This window comes from Urocitellus parryii, chromosome 9 (assembly GCF_045843805.1).
Source record: "Urocitellus parryii isolate mUroPar1 chromosome 9, mUroPar1.hap1, whole genome shotgun sequence".
Taxonomy (NCBI): Eukaryota; Metazoa; Chordata; class Mammalia; order Rodentia; family Sciuridae; genus Urocitellus; species Urocitellus parryii.
In genome coordinates this window covers 136636283-136659926 of record NC_135539.1, presented here as the reverse complement: position 1 = coordinate 136659926, position 23644 = coordinate 136636283, and the positions used below count along the sequence as shown (strand labels likewise).

The window sequence follows — 23644 nt, the reverse complement described above, 5'->3', positions numbered from 1 at the left end:
AGGGCCTGAGAGCTTGTTAAATGTGCAGAACCCCAAGCCTGGCCCTACAGAGTCAGAATCTGCATTTGAACAGGGTTCCCTGAGGCCCAGTGTGGCCTTGAAGTTTGAGGGGTACAGGAGACCTGGGAGACCTGCTGAGATGGGGAGGGAGCAGGAAGGCCAGGGTGGAGGAGGAGAGAAGGTGCCTGGAAGGCAGCACCCCCATCATGCACTGAGGCAGGAGACGATGTACAGGGGATGTTACAAATGAAAGAGGAGAGAAGTCAGGGGAGGTTAAATTTAGGAGTTATTAGTACCAAGACGCATGAACTCATCAGAGTACTTAGAGCAGCTGGGGGAAAAGTTTAAAAGCAGAAAAAGCTGCAGGGCCTCGGAGCAGCCCGTGGGTGCCTCCTGGGAGATGGGGAGGTGAGGAAGCGGGAGCAGCTGTGGAAGCAATCACGGGAGGAGCTCCAGAGCCGGCTTATCATCCGGACCACGTCTCACCGACTAACAGATACTGATTTGGATAAACAGCGAGCCCTGGGAGAGGCACCATCTCCAATTAAGAGATCACAATCCACGTAAATAAAAGGCAACCAAAGGCAACCTCGGTCTGCTTAGGTAAATCCCAGTGATTTCTTAGACGTTTGCTGCAGCTACTAAACAAGAGAGAGGCGTGTTATCCTGCTACTGCAGAGCTCCTCCCAGGAAGCCAGGGTTGTCAGGTGGATGGGTTGGACGAGGAAGGAGAGAGATGACCAGGATCCAAGAAAACCGGTTGATCTCTGAAATTCTCACTGATTTCCATTTTAGCTGTGAGGGAGTTTGTCAGGACAGAAAAGAAATGGTTCATCAACTGGTATTGTGCTTCAAATGAGAGCAAAATGCTGGGCATGAAGCTCAGTGGTAGTGCTTGCCTAGCATGCACAAAGCCCTGGGTTCAATTCCCAGCAAGAGAGAGAGAGAGAGAGAGAGAGAGAGAGAGAGAGAGAGAGAGAGAGAGAGCGCGCGCGAGCCAAATTCAAGTCAATGTTGCAAGGATAGGCTTGCAAGTCTGGTCACTGACACTCTTTCCCAGGCTGCAAGTGTGAGTAGGTAGGAGAGGGACGGAACAGAGTGGTTAGAAGTTGCTTTAATCCAGAGTCCAGTACTGGTGCCGTCCCACTGACATACAAATACTACTCTAGATCGTAGACCTGACTAAGGTCTTTCCTTCACCAAGAAATTTCATTGCAGAAGTGTCTGAAAGATGAGAACCAGAATATCCTGGTCTGGTGGTGGAGACACGTCATTGGAAACACCAGCACAACAGACTCCATGAAATCCCTGTCACAGAGACGCACGAAGAACTAAATGGAAGAGTGATCTGTTCTCTTGAAGCCAGGAGAAGGGGCGCCTAGACAGACAGCTACAGTTCAAGAGTGCAATTAGAGGAGGAGTCGTTGTTCCTTCAACAAGTGGCCTCCTGGCCAGCTCTGTTGAGGATTTCACTAGATTCCGAGAGGAGACTAGGAGCCCAGTGGATAGAGTTCTTGTCACAATGAAACTTCCTGAGAAGTCCACCTGAAGAAAGTGCTAGACTCCTGTACAGAAAACTAAAGGGCCATGGACAGGAGAAACCTGGCGGGTGGCTGGCCGCTCTCCAAGGCGCATGGCGGACACAGCTGCAGTATATCGGGGTGCAGAAGTGGTTAGGTGTGTTAGACTCATGTATGAATATGCCACAGTGAGAGCCACTGTTCTGCACAATTCCCATGCTCTGAGTTTTAAAAGGGTGTGGTCTAGGAAAAGAGCAGTCAGCCCCATGCTGGTAGTATGAATGCCAACGAGTCCCTCCTTCTCCTATCCTTATCCTATTTCTCCAAGATGCCAAAAATGTCTCTGACACCGAGTTTTTTCGAGGGTACAATTTCAAAAAACTCTCACACAGAAGGGCAGACTATTTTCCCTTGTTAGGGGTAAATAATGTGAAGTAAAAATAGTTATGTGTCCAGGGCAGGTAGGACCAAAGGTCCTTTTCCATTTCTACTTTGGAAACATGGAGTGTAGATACTCACCCTGTGAGAAGATGGCAAGTGAGGGCTGTAAGATCCTGTAAGGCCACGGTTCCAATGAAAACCTAGCATCATCTACGCTTAAAAAATTGAATTAAGAATAACTTTGCTCACCATGAATTGCTCATGAGGTCCTCTCGCAAGTATTTGTGGTGCACCTCCTTTGGGCAAAGCATTCTTCTGGGCTCTATAGCAGGATACAAAAGATGAAAAAAAACAGGCTTCGACTGTTTTCTGGGGGGATGAACATCCATTTTGAGTGCTAACGGGCAAACCTGAAAACACAGTGGAATATAGCACCTCGAGCACCAAGGAGAAGACGTTTAATACCTTCTCAGTGACCAATGGACAGATGTGGACCCTGGGTGCTAGGTCAGGATGAACCTCAGCATGCTGGTCTCAAGTCCCCCCAGACAGGATGACAGTTGCCCCCAGTATTTTCCATCTTTGGGGGCTGCACCCAGATTAGCCAGCCTAGTCTGAGATGAGATTGCAGAAATGGCCTCTGAGGAGGAAATAAAAATGTAAAAGTAAAAATGTCCTAGAAGTGAAGGGAGCTCAGGATGGCTCGGGGGAGAGGGGAAGATGGGCTTTGTTTTCAGAGGAGATTTCATGGAGAGATCTTGAGTCAGTCAAGCAGAGAAAAAGAGGATTAATTTTTGATTTGAGAAATAATTAATTTTATTCATGAATGAGTTGCTACTTAGAGACCCACACTTGTACGAAGGAGCGAGGAAGGCCACACTGGGAACCTGCCACGGCACACGCAGGCGGATGGGGACACTGGCTAGTCATGTGCTCTTTTTTTTGTTTTGTTTTCTCTTCAAGAGAAGAGCTTTTTCTGGGTCAGAGATTCTCACTTTTTTTTTTTCTTTATTCAGCTTCTGCCACATTTCTCCCACCTCAGAGCTTCCCACATCTCCCACAAGAAAATTATTTCAGTCCATGGAGCTTGGAACAGTAAGTGGCACGTGGCGTGGACTTTTTTCATTCAGCACGTTATTTAGGGAGCAGCTAGGTGTGCTGCTGGACGCTCCACAAGTGCCGGGGACACCACTGGGCCCCGGGGAGCTTGGCCCTCAGGGAAGCCCCAGGAGGGGACAGGGCTGAGGTCTGTGACGTGGTGAGAGGGCACGTGAGAGGAACCCCCTTCTCCTCCTCCAGCATCAGAAGCAGGCGAGGTGTGCACTGGCTGCCGACGGCCACCTGGCCTGCAGAGGAAGGTGTGGACCTCAGTGTAAGGTGGGGATCCCAGTCCCACCATCCCACCCCTGCCTCAGACTAAAGACCACGGGACCTCGCCCGTCCATCGACTGGCCACACCCCAAGGGAAGCACCCAGAGGAGACACCCCTGGACTGCGTGGGCAGGAGGCTCCGAGGACGCGCACTCAAGGGGGCAAACAACAAGAGGAAGGGGACCACCAGAGGGTGTCCACTGAAGGGCGTGTGTGTCCCAAAGACCAGGGCCCTGGGAGCGAGGGTCTCAGGCAGCCTCCCGCAGGCCAATGGAGCCAGCTCTCCCCAGGCTCCCTGATCTTCCCATGTGCAGGGAAGCAGAAGGAGCAAAGAAAACAGATGGTTCTGAACGGGCAGAACCGAGGAGGCCAAATTTCTGTTTAACTTAGGGAGAAAGCAAAGACTTGTCTCTACGCTAACATTAATACATTAATGAAGAATAAGAGCCAATGAATATTGAACGGTCATCATAGGCCTAACTTTCTACCAAGTGCTTTATAGATATGACTTTAAATTACTCTCATAGGAACCCCACAAGGGTGTGCTCTTCGTCACCCATAGTATAGACGAGGACACTGGGTTTTAGAGGGTGTCACACAGCTGGGAGGAGGCACCGCCAGTGCTTCACCCATAACATAGAGGACAAATAGGTCGTCTGAGCCTGGGGCACTTAGCGCCCTGACAGAAAGGGTCCCCTGTTGTACCCAGCTTCCTCCTGGCACCCCGACAGATCTTTGGGATGCAGAAAACAGCTCCTGGGGGCTGGAAGGGGGCTCACCCCACTTAGAGACCTGGCAGTGTTGTTTTTTTTTTTTTCCCCACTAGAAGTCCCATCTGCACTTGGGCTCTGGGGAGCCCTGAGTGGGTGGGAGCCCCAGATGGATCTTCCTGAAACACTGTACTCATGGCAAATTCCACATGTGTTGGCTCTGCACCCAAGGTGTGTTTCTCCGAGGATGCAGTGTAAATCGAATTTCTGTAGATCGAGTCCTCCACCGGAGGGACACTTAATGCCATTTCCAAGATGCAATATCTTATTTCTTGCCTGGCAGTGGTTTAAAAAATTCAGTGTTAAGTGAATCCCTGGCCCCTGACTTTAGGCTCAAGTAGGTTCTGATTTAAAAACATTCGTGTGCACTAGGAAATGTCTTCTACTTCAAGGAATATTTTTTATAAAGCCAGAGAAACTGCAGTGCTGCAAACAACTATTTATTGGATGACTTTACAAATTTGGATTTTTTTTTTTTTTTTACAGTGACAATATTGTTATAGTCTCTGGGACAGTCCCACTTGCTATCACATCCATGGCATAACTTGTAATCAGACGAGGGAGTGAAAAGACCAAGAGGCTGGGACTCCTGGATCGCTTGGAGGATCTGTGGGCCTAGAGGTGGGCAGATTAGGGCTGCTCTAATCAGGGCACCTTTAGGGGGAGATGCAGGAATCTGGTTGGGCTTCTCAGCCATGTCATCCCTCAGTCTGGTTTCATGCTCCACGATTCTGTCACCCCGCCAGGCTCTCCCACTTCTCCAGAAATGTCCTCTTTCCCCCACTTTCCACAGAGAGCAGACAAGCTGTGGCCACCAGAACGAGTCACTGGCCGGGCAGGAGGCTCTGCTGGGGGAGGAGGGGGCAGCCCCAGCCAGGCTGCACCGAGTCCATGGTCACAAGCCCCGGGACCTGGGAGAATTCTCATTTTCCCTGTGTGCCAGGAGAGCCTGGGCCTCACCTGGGGACATGCCAGTGACGGAGGAGGGACAGGAAGGAAGGCTCTTTGGGGAGTGCCTTCTCCCGGCTCCACAGAGGCACGTCAACGCCACCCGCTCCCTTGACGTGGGCCACAGGTTGGTTTACTAGTAACAGAGTAAACGTGCTCCAGGAAGCCAGCCCAGAAAGAGGGCGGGGGGCGGGTGCCCAGGAGTCCTGCAGCTGGCCTGGGCGTGGACATGGTCTCACCCCAGAAGGAATGTGACTGGAGGAGTCCTGCAGCTGGCCTGGGCGTGGATATGGTCTCACCCCAGAAGGAATGTGACTGGAGGTTCCTCGGGGGTCCTCCCGCCCTGGGCGACCACTGCACAGAGCAATGTCACAGCCGGGCCAGGAGATGAAATCCAGGCCTCTCTTAAGAAGAGGAAGTCCAACGACAGGGGACAGCAGATCAGAACCAAGGGACGCCTGGATCTGTGGATTAGAGGGAAACTTCCGAGTCACCGGGTCCCACCCAAGCTGACAACCCCTGTACCGACCCCAGAGGGGGACACGCAGCCTTGGCTTGGGCGGCTCCTGCCATCAGGAAGCCAACTTGGGTTCAACAGCCCCAGACACTATCAAGATCTTCCTGACCTGGAGTCGCGGTCTTTGTCCCCGGGACTTCACCTGTGGGTACTGACCCCACTTTCTCATCTCTACAGCAAGCCAACTGCCTGTCTTCACAGCAGGCCTCCAGACATTCGAAAACAGCTATTATTCTCCCAGATTCTTCGGGCTGTTCACGCTCCGTGACTCCCCCAGAGCTGCTGCTGTCCCCTTCCCCTCCTCTCACCTGGCCTCTCATAAGCTGCCCTCGTTTTCTTCCCCCCCCCCAGCTCTCCCTTCTCCATCTTTCTTCATAAAAGAGATCTGTGAGATTTCTCTTGACATCCCGTTTTCTCCTTCAACCGATGCTAGTTCCTAGGGACCTTCCTTGCCGGCTCACTTTTCAAACTACTCCAGAATCTCGTCACGCATCTTTCCCGGTTCCCTGTGTCGGAGTTTCTCGGGCCAGGGATCTCTCTCCACAGACTTCTGGAGCTCCCAGCGTCCTGGGCAGTTTGGGAGATGAAGCAGGGTGACCGTGCTCTGGAACTAGGCATCGGCTCAAGGAAAGCTGGACATGTGTGTGGAGAGGTGTGTAGACAATACCGAGTTCTCTTTTTCCTCAAGTGAAATGTAGGAAAATCCTGACTTTCATTTCTGGTCTCCTCACCTGTTCGGTTTGACTCTGTCCCTGGTTTAGTCTCTGTGGTGACGATGGCAGGAGGGAGCCCGTCCTGCTCCCTTTTGCACTCCCGGCCTCCATGCTCTTCGCCTGCTCCCACCACGGTGGCTGGAACTCTGGCCCCATCTGCACAGTGTGGCTCCCACCCCAGAGCTGCCTGACCCTCTGGCCTCTTCCCTCTTTTTCTGGCTTCATCATTTAACACCTGTACTTTCTCCAGTTCAACTTAAAGTTCACTGTCGGTCCCTCTGTAACCAAAGGATGAACCCCCAACCCGCTGTCTCCGCATGGCCACTTGGAATCCTCCCGCTCCTCTTGTGACGAGTGGTCAGTGAGCACCACCAACCCTGTCCCCGGGGTAGGCCCCGTCCAGTCTTCCTGCTTCTCCTCTGTTCCAGCCCCAGGAACATCTTCAGGTGCCCCTCCTGCCCTGCTCCTCCTGCACAGCTCCTTCCACTGCCTCGCGGCTCAGCTCCTTCTCACCTTCCAAACCCTTTAGTTCCTCTCCCTCTGACGTCCTCCCGCCTTCCCCCAGGACACCTCCCCCAGGACGGCCCATTACTGCTGCCTGCGATCGATCCCCCCACTCTGGTCCTGCCTCTGCCCTAGAACTTCCTTGTGCACTTGTTGGTCTCTGCTCCTCCCTTAGCTGTGAGTTCCTTCAGGCAGAGGACACATCTGACCTCAGCTTCCCGTCCCCATTGCCCTGTCTGCCACACAGAGAGACACAAGAGGATGAGACACTTGGTTACATGTTCTGGGACTAAATTAAATGGAGGAGAAGACAAGTGGCCAAAGCTCCTGGTTCTAGGATTTATGGCCTGAGTCTGTGTTCTGCTGCTTCTGATGAGTGACCTGGTGTGAGTCGCTTTGTATCGCTGAGCCTCCTTGTCCTCTTTAGTAAAACCAATACAGTTATGCAACTTTGCTTATATGATTATGTGGAGACGACTGAAACCCAGATTTCTTTATTTCAAGATAGACGCTGATTCTTTTGGTGAGAGGCCACCCGTGGGTAAATATGGAAGATAGTAGGTCAGAAGAATGGGGAAGAGAAAACGAAACTCTACCAAGAACGAGGAAAGAGAAAAGAGGCAGTCTTACTCTTTCAAACTTGGCCGACTGCATCGAATGCCATGTTGATTAAATTTATCACTTAAAATCCACTGTAGCCTGAGTTCATCTATCCAATGATTTTATTGGTATAGATGGTTTAAAATAAATCTTTAACGGTGACAGAGCATGACATGCACACCATGACCCCACAGCTTCCAGCCAAGGCTCCAAGACCAACACCTTTTCCTGTGTGCATCCCAAAAGCAAGAAGAGGGACCCCAAGAGGGAATGTTACTGAGCAGAGGAGGAATGGGAGAATGGTCACTCAGGGGATCCTTATCCAACTGGGCAGTGCCATCAGGGGCTGAGACCATTTCACCCACTGAAATGCTGGTTGATACCATCAAGATAGCATTAGGCAAAATAGGGTAACTACTAAGACAAATGGCCCCAGCTCAGTGACTTTGGGGAAGGCAGTTTACGTTTTCGTTTCAGAGAAGAGGGGGAGCATGAAGGATTTCCAGAGGGGAACTTGGTAGGCCAGAATCCATGTTCCATCAGCAGAATTCTGTCCTGTGGCTGCACATAAATGCACACGAAGCTGGGGGGAAACTGTCCATCTGTGTGCCCAGGAGGAAAATGGAAACCACTTACTGAACAACTTTCCAGTCTCTGCCACAAGGTGTGGAATGCAAGAGAGAGAGAGTGAGTTAAAAATGTCCACTTCCCTGATACAGGACACAGAGGGCTGCCTTGACTCTGATTCTTATGGGAAAAATAAAAAGTTTTCTGAGGCTGAAAAGAAATATGGAGTACTGATTGGCCATAAAATTACTGTTACCAAGAATATTTTTATCTTTAAATAAAAACAAGTATGACGTTGAAATGGGTTAATAAAGGAAGTATGGATAGTAGACTATCTTCACCTCTTATGTAGCTACATATCCTCAAGACACTTAAGTTATCTGAGCCTCAGGGAGCTCAGCTATAAAATAGGGCTAAAGCTGTCATGTGTACCATGTAACTCTTGCCACACTCATGCATATGGAAAAAAACAAATTCAGTAGCCTCGAAGAATAATTTATTCTTCTCATGCACGTGTAGGTTGCATTAGCTTCCCTTCCCTTCAGGCTGAAGGTCTGCAAGACGGCCATTAGGTGTTTCTTCTGTGCTTATTCTGGGGCACAGGCTGAAAGAGCAGTGAGGGCAGAGACGTTGGAGGGAGAGTGGAGACGTGCAGTACTCCCTGAGTTATTGGCTCAGAATTGGCACACTGTCACTTCTGCTCTCACGGCTTTGTCCAAAGCAAAGTCACGCAACCCTGTCCAATATATATGGGGCTGAGAAACAAGTTCCATCCATTTAAGTGAGTGATACTGCAGAGTCACCTGTTAAGAGCTTTCTAACGCAGGCGAGAATGATGACCCCATCCACTATACTGCCGTCTGTAAGGCTGGTGGTGATCTAAATATAAATCAAATCGCCAGTCCCATTCCTGGAAACATAGGGGTTGAGTAAAAACTTGATCACGATAATGGTCATAACGATGATGATAATGATGCATTCAGATCTTGTATCCCAGTGGCTCGGAATATATCCACCGGATGGTGTTCCATTCGGGTTGCTGTCTTTAAAAATAAAGACATTGACAAGCAGGAAGAGTTGAACGCGAGAACCTAGAGAGCTGGAAACTCATGGGGCCCTGAACATAGTCTGAAGAAGAGTGGCCCCTAGACAAATGAACACACCCAAGGACCCGAAGCCCTATCACATTGCCAGAGGCGTAAACTTGAGGTGCAATGGAAGCGGGGCCGCCTGGAAGAATCCTCTTGGAGCAGAATGGGTGGGGACGGGAAGCCTATGAGCAAACCTGATGGGCCCGGGCTATCAGCAGTGCCCAGGGGTCTTTTCCCCCCTAGTTGAACGGATGAGCTTTGGGGAGCAGGTGGATGCTCAGGGCAGAGCCGGGGCTTCAGTGCTGGAAAAGCTCATCTTGGCTCCCCCTTCAGTTCCCCCTGGTCCTGCAGAGCCACTGGTCCTCCGTTGGAATGTGTGCATTGAATTTCATGTTGATTCTAGAAACACGCCCGGTGTCTTCTCCAATTCCCCAAGCCCCACCGGGGCAGCATGAGACTCGCCAGACGCCCACCTCCCCCTCCCCCTTCAGCTTGACTCTCCCCTCCCCATTTCTCCCAATCAGCCTTAATTAAACTGTTTGAAAGCTGCAGCTTGATTTTAATTAGAGCAAAATTGAAAAGATTAGAATGAAATTGGCCAATCATTGTTTACGGGCCGTTGTTTGAGAACACAGCAGGGCTGCGAAATTACCTCCACGCCAGGATTCTTGAGCTCTCGCACCCAGTGGGAAGGACAGAGCACCGGGACCAGGGGAGGGATGACCTCATTTCTGCCCTGGTGCCTTCTAGAGTCACAGGACCAACCAGAGAGACCATTTAACCAAATGACCCTTGGATGGAGGTCTTCCTGCTTGCAGACCTCTCCTATGCACAGCGGAAAAAAAGAATGACTTGGGAAGTAGGTCATTGGTGGACGGTGGCCCTAGCACAGGTCACGGGTCATTGATAGCATGGTCTGGATCCTAGTCAACTGCTGCCACTAATCTGTGGACTTGGAGCAAGTCACTTCTCTCAGTTTCTCTGTCCCTTCAACTGTTAAGAATTGAGTAGTGGATTAATTAAATCTCCTCTTTCTCTTTTCCAAGGCCCTTGTATGGTTAAAATAGTTGAGCATGTGTGAAATTGTTTGCAAATTTTAAAAAACCTTAAAGAATGCACCATACCAACACAAGAGATCATGGTTTTTATTATCGTTTCTTTTTATAGCTCAGATTAATCACGTCTGATTCATTATAGCAGCAGAAGCTCTAATGGCCCAAGTACATTACAGTAATCTGTTGTTGAGATAGGAATCTCCTGATGATGTGATGTGTCTAGAAATACTGCCTTCTGTTCTGGAGCCAAAGCACGACAGATCCCTAACATGTCCAGCTAGAAAAGGCAAAGCCGTCTTGGCCGAGACACTGAGGTAAATAACAGGTGTCCCTCCATGCACATGTGGGCTGTGACGACGGTTCCTGCTCCTGCATTTTTCAAGATGAAAAACGTGAGCCCCATGACAAAGAAGTAACCGTAATGCCCAGGCTTGGTGCCACTGAGCCCTGGATATGAGGTTATTTCAGAAAAAAAAAAAAAAAAAAAAAAAACAGCAGCCAGAGAAGAAGACCTTTTTGTCTAGAACTCTATCTTAGGAAAATCATCACTGCAAAACACAGCCTCCTGCGTCCGATTGGCGAGTCCCAAGCTGGTTGAGAAAGACAGTGTTCCAAGAGGAAGGAGGGTGCAGAGAACAGAACCCCAATGTTTACCCCGAATCAGTTGAGGTGGGAAATGTTCCTGTGGGTCACTGGTTGACAGTTTCAGTGGACAAAGTCAAGTCACAGGAAAAAATGACAAGGAAACTATTCATGTCCCCGGCTTAAGGCTGATTCATCGTTTTTCTCCAAAGGTCTTAAATATTTGATTCAGTGACTGCTCCCGTATCTCCCTGCATTTCTCAAGGAAAGCCAGCCATATTTTTCTTACCAGCATGGTCCACACCAAAGCAGTCCGTTTGGAGCACGATGGTTCAGTCGCTTGCCACTCACTGCGCCGTCTCTCTGAGCACCGAGGTGTGGCGGGGGGGGGGGGGGGGTGTGCCCCCCTCCAAAGAGACCACCGAAAATACAGTAGAAGCATTAAAAAAATAGAGGGACAAGGTTCCCTGTCACAGCGGCTCACTGGTCTTGTGGCTGTTTGCAGAGTGGTGCATGGTTCCAGGGCTGCCTGGTGACTTCTCCCCAGCCTCTGGGGGGGGAGGGGGGGTCCCTGAGAAAGGCCACTGCCCGGGCTTGCTGGAAACTGCATCCGTTCCCTCCCAGTAAACTCAGCCTGGAGTCCAACTCAGGAGGAGGGAATGGCTCCCAGACACTGGGATCCGGTGGCGCCAAGCCTGCAGGGGCACCGGCGGTGGGCAGGGTGGGGAGAGCGATGTCCCCAGGATGGTGGGACCTGACTTTCCACGTGATGACTGCATCGTGGGCCGCCATGCAATGCGCCTGACCCGGTTCCCCCCCAGAGGTGGAAGGATGAAGTATTTGTTAGAAAACAGGCAATCGAGTCATCGGCGGTTAGCACATGGTCTCCGCACAGCCACCCACACGGTGGGCCGCAGATCTACCGGATGTAGCCTCAGTGAGGTGGGTTTCCTTTTAAATACCTGTCTGTCTGTCTGTCTGTCTCTGTCATCTGTTTTTGAACACTCTCTCCCTCGGGCTCCACTGGGAGGGAGAGTTCCGAGCCTTCCTGAGGGCTGGATCAGTGCTCCCAGTTTACAAGCCAGGAAAGTGGTGCTGGGGTGCAGCGACGGGAAGCAGCCCCTGGCAGGGGAGGCCAGCCGGGCTCTTTCTGGGTCTTTCATCTCCGGGATAGTGAGACCCTGCGGGGAGGTCCTGGCCGGCAGATTTGTGGCTGACCTTGAGTGACACAGAGGAACGCAGTGCTGAAGGGTGGCTGGGGACACGGAGGCCCACTTTTATTGGCATTTTTTGAATCGGGAGCACCATGGCGCTGTTCGGTGGTCTCAAAAGGACCCCGTTTGTGTGGAGACCCAGAGTTGGCTCAGAGCTGACCCGGTCCCCAGGCCCCACGGCAGCTCCTGTCGCTGAGGTCTGGCGTGGCTGTGGCTCAACCCTCCTGTGGCAGGATCCCCTCTAAACCTGTGTACAACCAGAAACACCCTTTATTAGTGATCTGGACCCTCAGGGTTAAGTGGTTTGCTCTCTTCAGAACATGCCTCTCTCTTTATCTGTGCATCTGGAAGTGCTGGTGAGTCTGGCTGATTCGGACACTGGGATGTACCTTCGCATCTGGATTTTACCTTTCTGAGACTTTGTCTTCGTTGCTATTAATGATTTTATGAGTCCGTTAGCCTTTTGAAAGAAATGAGATTTGAGCTGATCTGCAATATGCCAGAGGAAGTTGGAAAATGGGGTAAACTTCTGTTGGTGACGGCGATGAAGCACCCTCTTGAGGTGCCCCGTGAAAACCTCTTCCAGGCAACGTCCACCTGGAAGAGCTCTGTTCACCCTGTGGCTCAACCCATGTGTCCTTTATGTAGTGGCCTCTGCTGTTCTAAAGGCCCATTCCATAGGGATGACTGTGCTGTTTGAAATGTTTGCTTTCTCAGACTATTTACTGTGTAACAAACACAGTGGGAGAAGATTTTAGGAGAAATGGCTAAATTGAAATGGAGATTTACTTGATGTCTTAATTGAAACAAAGATGATGGCTTAATTGAAGCAGTGTGTGTTAATATAATTGATATATAGAAAACATTCTTTTCTTAGGAAAAAAAAGAGCCTTGATTATTTTATTACTGGAAAAAACTGCTAAATGAAAAATCGGAAATGAACATTTATTCTCTGAATAGCTCAGGCTGCCTTCCAGTATTGCCTTCTGAGGTTTTCGGATGCTGGAAAGAACCAGGTTAATACATTCTGTAAACACATTTTTACCACTTTCTGGCTCAAGCTCCATTCACAGATGTTTCCCTATTATTTTGATTCAATGAAGGGCCCCAAAAGGCAGGGAAGAAAACTTATTGGAGTAGAAGACAAAAGCACTAGAGCCTCAGAGTCTGAACCTTTCTGTGGCTTCTGCCTTGTGCCTAATTCTGATACGTGTATTGGTCAGCTTTCCATTACTATAAGAAAATATAAGAGGCTGGTGACTTTATAAAGAAAAGAGGTTTATTTAGCCAATAGTTCTGGAGGTTCAAGGGCATGGCACCACATCCGGTCTCCTTGGCTGCATCATGGGGTGGATGGTATCACGGTGGAAGTGTGTACAACAGGGAGCAATCACATGGTAAGACAGGAAGTCAGAGTGAGAGGAAGGACCTGGCTTATTCTTTTATAACTTCCCTTCCAAGAGGACTAACAGGAGTGGCGTGAGAATTACCTTAATCCCTTCTCAGGGCAGAACCCCTCTGACCTTTCTCTCTACCTCTTAAAGGTCCTACCACCTTTTTTGATTGCTGCACTAAGGACCAAGTGTCTAACATTAACCTTTGGGAGCCAAACCACACCCACACCATAGCAACACTCCACTGTAACTTACTATGGAAGCAGATTTTGCTTGGGGGTTTTGTTCATGGGTTGATTTTCATAAACATAAGCCCTTTATATGCATTCTCTTGGATTCTTTTCCTATTAAATTCTCTGTTGAGTTTCTTCAAATATAGTCCCTATTCCTCTACATTCTTCCTCCAGTGAAACTCTCCCCAGCACGAGCGCGCGCACACACACACACACACACACACCTCCACCCACAGTATCATGATTGCCCTTAGAGTTTCACAGAGGTCATATACCATAGTGGTCAAAACCTATCCTGAAAAAAGACAGCCTGTGTTCAGATCTTGAAACTTCCCCTTCTTGCCTGTTACCTACTGGGCAAATTGATGTGTTTGTGCCTCAGCCACATCATCCATAAGACGAGGATAATTGTATTTCCCCCATTATAGGAATTTTTTATTAGCTAATCCTTCTAAGATGTTTGGAATGCCTATCACATAGTAAGAATTCATTAAATGTTAGCCATTACTTTTTATTCTTTGCTCATAAAATGCTTCCTAAGACACCATCATTCATCTTTCTAGGTCATTTGTTATTCTATGTTATGATTCCGGAGCAGCTGTGGAAGTTGGATTCCTCCCATGATGCTGTGGGTGTGAGCTTGATTTTTTGGTCAGCCTCGATTCCTCCTCTTGCAAATGGGCATGTGGAAACCACCTGAACCCAAACAGGTTTTGCCATCGTACAAATGTCTGGTGCTAACTGGTTAGGCTGCAACCTCTTGCCCTCTGTTTCATGGTGTTTTGAATATCTCATAAATTCATGTTTTGTGTTTTGTATAGATAAAAGAAATGGAATGATCTGGATAATAAAACTATTTTTGTTAAAGGATAGTAAACATTTAAAAAATATTAATGAGAAATGAAATGCTTAACTTCAGCTACACAAAGGGAAATGTCTCTGCAGAAATAGCCGTATGGCGCTGACCTCGACTGCTAGTGCTGGGCTTTAAGTTCAGCTCTCCCACTTCCTGTGAGACTTCATCCAAGTCACTTAGTCTGCCTGGGTTTTCGTTGCTACCAATGTCACCACCATCATGCTTGTTGGTTGGTTTTTGTAAACATAAGCCCTTTATATGCATTCTTTTGGATTCTTTCCAGTGGTGAGCACACTGGCTTTTTGTTCTGGTTCTGGTGCCAACTGGTTATGCTGCAACCGGCTTGCCCTCTGTTTCTCGGGTTTTTTTTAGTTGGAATTGACCTTCTCACCCAGCGTGCATGCCGGCCTTTGGGTGGGCTGCAAGTGGGTCCCAGGCATGCAGATGTATTGGTCCCCTCATCCTGGGGGCAGTTGGGCAAACGTTGGGGTGGCCGGACTTCTTGCACTGATCTCTGGTGGGAGAGGCTCCATCCATGACTCTAATGCTTCCACAATAATGCAGAAAAACTGGGTGAATACTATTGAGTGTTTGCTCCTAGGAGTTGTGTGACATTGGGCAAATTACTTAGCTTAGCTTTCTGAACGTCATTCTCCTGATTTAAGTGAGATGCACTCCAAACTACTGGTTTGAATAAAATATGTGACTTTCCAAGTCTAATGTCAAACTGAGTAAGCGTGAAAAACTCTAAGACTGTTGCTTCTTTGGGCGCTCTTTAACACAATGAATGAGTGTGGCGGTGATTGCTGTCAGACCCAGGGAACAGGGATGCAGGTGTCGATGGGCTGCATCTGGGTGTGAAGCACAGCACAGTCTGACCAAGCGACTCTTCACTTGCTGGGCTTCACACGTGGACAGTGGACAGGCGTTGGATGTTGTCCGTATCTGCTAAAAAATACACAAGAGGACTCAGGCAGAAGACTGAGGACCAAACAGACAAAATTAGACCTATTTCATTTTTAGAAATCAAACCTAATTTTTTCATTGATAGGTGTTCACATTTACGATGCTTTATTTCATTTCAGATCAATCGCTGATTGGTTGTTTCTTCCCCAAATTCTCATCCTGTAACTGCTTTTTCTTTTTTTTTTTTTAAATTCAATTTTGCAATAATCTGCAGACAGCTAGAGGATTAGGAAAAACTGTGACACAAAATAAATGATGCGAAGAATCTCTCTATCATGCCACAGAAACAGGTTGGACATCTATTTTTGCCCTACCGTTAGAACACGTAGCACTGTTCTATTGCTAGAGAGAGAGTTGAACGAGACAAAGAAGCCCCCTGTGCACTTTATATTCTAATGGAGATAAAGGGGATAAAAATGGATGGCGCCGGTGGGCGGTGAGTGTGCAGTGGAGCCTGGAGACGAGCGGGGGAGGATGCCCTTGGGGTAGCGGCACAGTGAGGTATGCCTCTCGGAGGAGGAAACTGCTGGGCGGTCCCCAGTGGAGTCCCCGAGCTAGCTGGGCCATGAGTACTTTTTATTTATTAGGTTTAATTAAAGTGAGGTCCACCTCTACAGCAAGTGGCCTCTCTTTCAGGGAGAGGCCTTGACTGTTCTAAGAAAATTATGGCAGATAGAAGAATGCTTCCTTCCACCTTAAAAATCTCCAAATAGAATTCAACAGTAATTATTAGTTAATGAGGTCTAGGTGTGGCTTATCCCAGGGCAGGGGCAGGACCAGGTCTGATGACCTCGAGGGCTTTGGGTCCCTATCTTTTTGCTTCTGTTTTTCCTCATCCTGGTTCCATGACTCATCAACGCAATGGTCCACTAGCCAATGAGAGGTGCCGGTTCCCATGCAGCCAGTTGGAAACGAGGTTGGGCAAACCGTTCTTCACCCTGCCCTGGGATTTGGGAGAGAAAATGCTTTTGACAGATACCCTGTACTTTAATTAAAGTTTAGCATCTCCTGCACAAAAGAAATAACTGATAATATGTTATTAGAACTTGCCTGCTTAGATAAATAAAGCCACACAGCAAGGATTTTTACAGACTTGGTTAGAACCAGGAATTATTAGTCACCCATTGCTCTTTGTCTCCCCGTGATGTTGGGCTCCTGCTCCCCCTCTCCATCAGCCTCTTGGGTTCCATGTGGGGAGTTTCTACAGCCTCACATTGGCATGGGCTTTCCTGTGTTCCTTTTACATTCTTTTGTTTTTCTGCAGCCCCATAATTTGCACTCCATGGCTTTGAGGGGGAAGGGTAGGCCACAGCTTTGCACTGTTACACGAAGGCAGAGCCAGGGTGGCTGAGGAGGTTGCAAAGATGCTATCCTTTGTTGCTTCCTAAGGCAGCGCAGGGGTCCTTACAAAGATAATCTGGGAGACAATGTAAAACTCCTCTCTTACCAACGAATGTGATCCTTTAAATTTCATTCCAAGACCAAGATTCCCCTGAGAAGTCTTCTCCCTTTAGCATGCAAACATCTCAGCAAGGAACAAAGCATGAAGATTAAAATCCTGAAGGACATAGACAGTCTCTGGAATAGAGCTTCTCAACACAGGGGCCTCTCAGTCCCTTTCAATGTCCAGGTGACATTTGCACTGAAGTTCCACCAGCAGAGGTGAATGAATGCTGGCACCTTAATGTCAGTCACACGGAATGACACGGTGGTCATGTGCTCTTCATGATGACGTCCACACCCCTCCACACACACCTTGCAGGTGCATGCTAGCTTCACCTAAGAATGTCCTCAAAGCAGTCACCTGTATTACCCTTGGGGAATCCTGACCTTGAGTTCATGTCTTTGTAGCATTTTGTTTGATGACGCAGGAAGCGCACACAGGACATCTCTGAGGCTACCGAAGAGCAACAGTGACTCAAAAAAAAAAAAAAAAATACACGTAGGGTTGAGTTGCAAGATGATCTAGCAACTTCTTTCATGGAACCCCATTTTTTTCTCAAAAGCATAACCAACAGTCAATGGGTATTCAGATTTGAGTGGGTTGGCAGACATTTTCTCAAAAAAAAAAAAAAAAAAGAGAAGGAATCCAGCTTCTTTAAGAACACTGACAGTATTTGTTACCAATGATGAAATTTAAGCTTTCAACTGAAAATTAGAATTTCGCAAAACTTGTATTTGTCATTGTGAGCTTGACAGCTTCCTAATATTTAAAGACTCTTCTGATGAGATTGGTGGTGATATTAACTAATGTGATGTTTTGATGTTGTGTAATGAAAAGTGTCAAAATGTAGAGGAGCTGCATAACTCAGTGATCTGATATTTCCAAGATGACCCATGCTGCTGTTATATAATTGTGCAGGGTGAAAAGGTCCATTCAAAGAACAGTAGGGAACACAAGATTTCCATGTGGCAGTAGGAAAGTGTGTGGATGTGGCTCCAGGTACCGTACTGTATCGGACCTTCAAGAGGCGACCATTTGTTTAGTGTGGTCCTAAGGACAAAAACCTTACCAAGTGACCACAGACTGAGTGTAGAAACAAGACCAGGAGTGCAGCCTCTTCTTCTGAGCCAGACGTGAGCGACATTTACAAAGAGGCAAAGCATACTGCTCTTCTTGTTAAAAAAAAAAAAAAAAAAAAAAAAAGATTGTCTCAGGACTTGCAGTGACTGTCATAAAATATGTTATTTATGTGATACGTGATAGGTTTAGCACTGGTATCCTCCAATGAAACAATAAATAAATTTTCCTCAGTTTTAATTTCTGAAATGGTAAATATCCAGAGAGAAAAGCCACACAAACAAATATGGGCGATGGGATTAACTTTGAAAAGTGTGGAGGCGATCCGAGACCAGGACGTTGGAGAGCCTTGGCTCTTGGTCATCTCATGGGGCGCGTTGGATCACCACGTTGGTCTCCCTGCTACTCCACACTGCCGGCATGACTGCCCTCTGTGGGGGACCCCATCAGCCTCTCTCCATCAAGGGTACTGGGTGGAGAGGTGCTGAGACAGGGCTTCCTCACAGCCTGAAAATGGCAGGCCAGGTCAGTGGGGGTCCCCCGCTGGGGAGGCCAGGGCTGAGGTGGAGACAGGGCAGGCCTTCCTGGTCTGTGGCCTCTTGTTCTGAAGCTCAGCGAGTTTCCTTACCCCGTGGCTCTTCCCCAGGGAGTTTGCCCGTTGGAAGGTGAACAATCTGGCTCTGGAACGGAAGGACTTCTTCAGTCTGCCTTTGCCTCTCGCCCCAGAGTTCGTCCGGAACATCCGCCTCCTGGGAAGGAGACCCAACCTGCAGCAGGTTACTGAAAACCTGATCAAAAAGTACGGCACTCATTTCTTACTTTCCGCCACCCTTGGAGGTAAGCAGCATCTCCAGCCCAGCTAACGGGTGCAGGGTGCTGAAAACAGCTAGATGACCTATTGAATGGCGCTCCAACGGCCTTTTTTTTTTCCTTCCTGGCCTATTATTTCCTGAGAAATTCTGTCTGGTGCGGTGGAGAACAGTGCCTTCTCCTGGAATCCATATTTCCCCCAGAACATTTCTGTTTGCTCAAAAGCATCCTCCTGAGAGGGGGGTGCGGGGTAAGGTCAGGGCACGGCCGGCTCCTACCAAGCATGTACCAGCAGGGGGCGCTCCCAGTTTTCTTTTTATGGAGCCATCGAAATATTAGCCATTTCCTAATATTTGCTGAGGCTACAGATGTCAGACCCACAGGCAAAGAAGTCGATGCCTGTTGAGTCCCTGACGGCTGCTTTCTCTCTGTAAAGAATGGTAACCAGCCAACAACCCAATTCCAACAAGATTCTGGGTTGGAGACTCACCCCCTGGTTGGGGGGGTGTGGGGGTGGGACGGTGCAGTGTGTGACGGGACCCTGCGAGGACTGAGAGCTCTGAGCAGGCAGCGTCCTCTGCCCCAGAAAGAAGAAAGCAGATTTGCTATCACTGTCCAGGGGACAAAGGGAAGCTCTCCCAGGGCGCAGGCCAGCGGCCGGCCTGGGGTAGGTGTGGAGTGTTTGATGGGAGGACAGAGGTTCCGTTTCCAGCCTTTTGCCCTTTCCGAGGGAGCAGAAATAGCCCTGGCGACTTCTTATACACAACTTGAGAGAGAGGGGGATGGCTCTTCCTCGCCCCCTGTAGATCGCCTGAGACACAGATCAATAGAGGATGTTAAAGGGATAAGGGGGGCGGCGAGGGCTGAGCTCTGGGGGACTTAAGGAACTGAGGAGGAGGAGGGCCGCCCAGGCATGAGACCTGGACCCTGTGGTGCAGACAAGGAGGTTGCTTCAAAGATGGGCAGGGACGGGAAGAGATCCGCAGCAGGGCAGTGCGTCTGCCCCGGCCAGGGGTCTCATGTTCTTCCTGGCGGGGATGGGGGCGTGGAAGGCCTCACCAGTGAACCCATGCTGTTCTGTTCTAGGAGAAGAGTCCCTGACCATTTTCGTGGACAAGCGGAAACTGAGCAGAAAGGCAGAGACAGCAGGAGGTGGCCCTGTCCTCGGGGGCAGTGGGAACAGCTCTGCCGTGTCCCTGGAGACCCTGCACCAGTTGGCAGCCTCCTACTTCATTGACAGAGAGAGCACTCTGCGCCGGCTGCACCACATACAGATAGCCACCGGGGCCATCAAGGTAACCGCCTGGGGGAGCCCGGAGGCCGGAGCCCTGAGCAGCTCCAGGTCAGCCAGGCCTGAGCGGCCAAAGCCCAAACGCAGCTTCCGGTGGAGTCTCAGCTGGTCCTCAGACAGGGTTGGTCATTCATCAGACAGGGTCGGTCATTCATCCCACGGCACACATTCCTGGAGTACCTGCTCTGAGTGGGCCTAGCCCAGGGACTGTTGGGGAAGGTAGAGAAGGTCCCTGCCTTCTAGAAGAGGACAAGGTAATAAGCAAAACCAAGTCGTTTCAGATAAAGAAAAGACAAGTGTCCTAGAATGTGGGAGGGACCCGCTGATCAGGTCAGGAAGGACACTTTGAGGCCGAGATGGAATAATAAGAACCCAGCTGTGTCGAGTGCTGGGGGAGGAAAGTTTGGGCAGAGCAGCATGTCCTAAGGTCCTGAGGTGCCTTGTTGAAGCACAGAGAAGGCTGTTGGTGACTGCAGAGAGGTGACCAAGAAAGACACTGCTACCAGATGAGGTTCAGAAGCAGCCTGCAGCCAGATCACATGGCCATGATGAGTTTTGATAAAAGTCGAAGTGCAGTGGAAAACCACAGAAGCATTCTAGAAGGGGAGTGACATGATCTCATGCATAATTTTGAAAGATCAGGAGATACTCTGACTTCAACGACTAGGATCTCCATCCCATCTTCTCTTCTTACATGTAGGAGATTTTTAGTAAAATTCCTATTGTTCTAGGGAAAATTCATCAAAATAATTGACAATACGGATTTTTAAAGTCTAAGTCTAAAATGAAGGTGGTGAAGAGACATCAAATATGTGTCATAGGCTGCTTTATCCCAGCTGAAGCTCACAAGGACATTTTGTTCATTCATTCGCTCATTTGACAAATATTCACTGAGTGCCTGCTATGGGTCAGGCTCTATTCTGGATCCTAAAAATACAAGAGTGGACAAAACATATAAAATCCCACCCTCATGAAGCTTGAATTCCAATGGTAAAGCCATAGTTAGATACACACAGTGCAAAGTGGTGACTGATGCCATGGAGAAATGGATCCAGGTGGGAGGACCTGGGGACCAGGACCTCAGGTCTAACCTCTGAAGCAGTACCCCTTACACAGAGACCTGAAGGAAGCAGGGGAGCCGTCCACCGTGGGTCTCTTGAGCTACAGCCTTATGGATGGGGGAAGAGCAAATGACAATGTCCCAGGGAACAGGCTTGGTCTTCCATGAGCACCGTGGGAGCCCTGTGTGGGGTCTGGAGGGGGAGAGAGAGATCCACTGTGGGGTGCAGGGCCCAATCATCAGGCCCTTCCTGATGGTGGCTTAGACCAAGCTGGTACCCTAGGGAGCGAGAAGTTGACAGATTCAAAATACAGTTTGATGGTGGAGCCTGCAGGGCTAGGTAATGGGTTGGAAGAAAGGATTCAAGACTAACAGCAAGATTTGGGCCTCAGCAACCAGACCAATAGTGATTCCATTTACTGAAAAGGAAAACCCTGGCAGGGGGTGCAGATCTGGAAGAAATCAATCAGGCTTTTGATTTTAAATGTGGACTCATTAAACTTGACGTTCCCCTTAGACATCCCAGTAGAGAACTCTAATAGGCAGTTGGAGATAAACACCAGGATTTCAAGGAAAAAAAAATCATGGTTGGGGATAGAAATCTGGCACATGAATCTATACACAGGTGTCGTTGATTCTCAAGAATGTGGGAAAGGAAGACAGGAGTACATTCAAGGAATGAGGGTAGCCACTAAGATAGCCCTGAACCTGCGTGGAAAGCACCCCAATATTCAGAAATGGGAAGAGGAAGGGAATCCTAGCGAGAAGCCTGAGACAGGACAGAGACATACAAAGGGAACCAAAGTGGGATCGCAGGAAAAGCAAAGTGTATCCCGCAGCCACAGGGAGCCCAGGCACCTGGGTGGAAGCCATGGCGCCATCGCTATGGCAAAGATGGAGAACTGACCTTCAGCCTGGCAACTGGAAGGCAGCTATGACCTTGAAGGTAGCAGAACACTGGCTTCAGTGACATGAAGGGTACAAGAGGCTGAGTAGACAGGGTCCAAGAGAGGAAGCACAGAGGGGATCAGATAGGGAGAGAGACAGTGCTGTTGCTCTAAAGGCAAATAGAAGAACCCGTGATGGCTGGAGAGCAGCGTGGGGTCAAGGAAGGCTGGAGATGGTCCAGCTTATTGGTGTGGACACTGAAATGATTCAGTAGTAAGGGGCACAGTGAAGGTGCAGCAGAGACAGGAGATGACTGCAAGAGTACAGCCCTTGGGTGGGAGGGGTTGCTCTTCTGTGTGGGAGTGGAGGGGCTGGTCTTGCTTGGAAATGTGAACTCTTCCGGGGTGGCAACAGGGACAGGAGGTGGGTACAGGACCGATGCTGGAGGAGGTCAGGAGTGGCAGGAAGACAGCAGCTCTCTTCTGACTAATTCTGTTTCCTTGGTGAAACAAGCAGCAAAGTCCTTGGCTGAAAGGAAGGAGAGGGAACTGTTGAGAAAATGATGTCTGAAATGGGCTTCTCAGAGAGTAGGGCCCAGCGTCAGGACGGTCAGCTGACTGGGTCAACGTGGTAGACGTCTGGGTAGCACGAAAGGCCTACGTGAGATTCTTGCCTGTGTTAGCTCCTCATCGCTGTGACCCAAACACCCAAGTTAGAGGAGGGATAGTTTAAACTGGCCCATGGTTTCAGAGGTTTAGTCCCTGACTCCATTGCTCTGGCCCAAGGTGAGGCAGAACATCCTGTGGAAGGTCGTGATGGAGGAAAGCCACTCAGCTCACGACAGCCAGGAAGCAGGGGAGCAGGGGTGAGGGTGCAGGGAAGAGTCACCCTCCCAAGGCTGCCCCCAGGGACTTCCTCCTCCAGCCATCCTCCACCTGCCTGTGGTAGCCACCAAGACAGTCCATTCCAACCAGGGAGGGACTGACAAAGCCCATCCCTGGTCTCTGAATATTTCTGCATTTCCTAGTACGACAATGTCATCACGAGACCAGGCGACATAGTTGTGAGTTTCATCAGCTCCCTTAGAAAACAGTTTGTGTACAGGCAGGCAAAGAATAGAAGGAGAGTTGGATTTCACCAGGATACGAGTACCCACAAGATCCGAGGGAAAGGAGGCTGGGATGTTGAGAGGGTGTGCCAAGGAGTGACCATAGTGCCAGACGAAGGGACCTAGGTCGGGCAAGGAGGGGAAGGAAGTCAACGAGGGGTGGTGATAGTGAAAAGTTGGTCAGGTCCAAAGACTGAAGTCTAAGTAGCCTCAACCATGTGTGAGAGGGAAGGGACTAGAGAAAGTATGATTGTGGGATACGTGATCCTGAAATTACAAGTGGAAATTACAGGTTCTGGGGCACAGATGGGTAAGATGGGGCCCAGGCCAGGTCAGGAGGCAAGCTTAGGTGGCCAGGGATCTGAGAGGCCAGGTATTAAAGGATCACCCATGTGGATGCAGAAGTCAGTAGGAATGATACAGGCGGGCGCTGGTAAGAACAAAGGTGATTTTAGTACTAAAAATCCTCAAGGATTGAGGGAGGGTAGTGAGAGAAACCAGGAGGGATGGGGGGTGACATGGCCTGACAGTTCTGCCTTCGAAGGAGCCAAAGATGCTGATACCAAAGAAAGAGAGGTAGGAAATCACAGTCGGGGAGACACCTCGTTTCATGCCCAGGAGTGTGAGGGAGAGACAAGAGAGCCACCGCGAGAGAAGGCTGTGGGGACACCCCCCACCCACCCC

At 49.4% G+C, this 23644-nt stretch overlaps 1 protein-coding gene across 1 annotated transcript in view; it reads left to right on the top strand.

Annotated features, from left to right (window-relative positions):
* Positions 1-23644, top strand: part of Brinp2 (BMP/retinoic acid inducible neural specific 2) — a 43450-nt gene that overhangs the window by 5156 nt on the left and 14650 nt on the right. Inside the window, exons 2-3 of the mRNA XM_026388496.2 lie at positions 18450-18640; positions 19700-19908. Of these exons, the coding sequence (XP_026244281.1) occupies positions 18450-18640; positions 19700-19908 (400 nt within the window). The remainder of the gene's footprint in view (positions 1-18449; positions 18641-19699; positions 19909-23644) is intronic.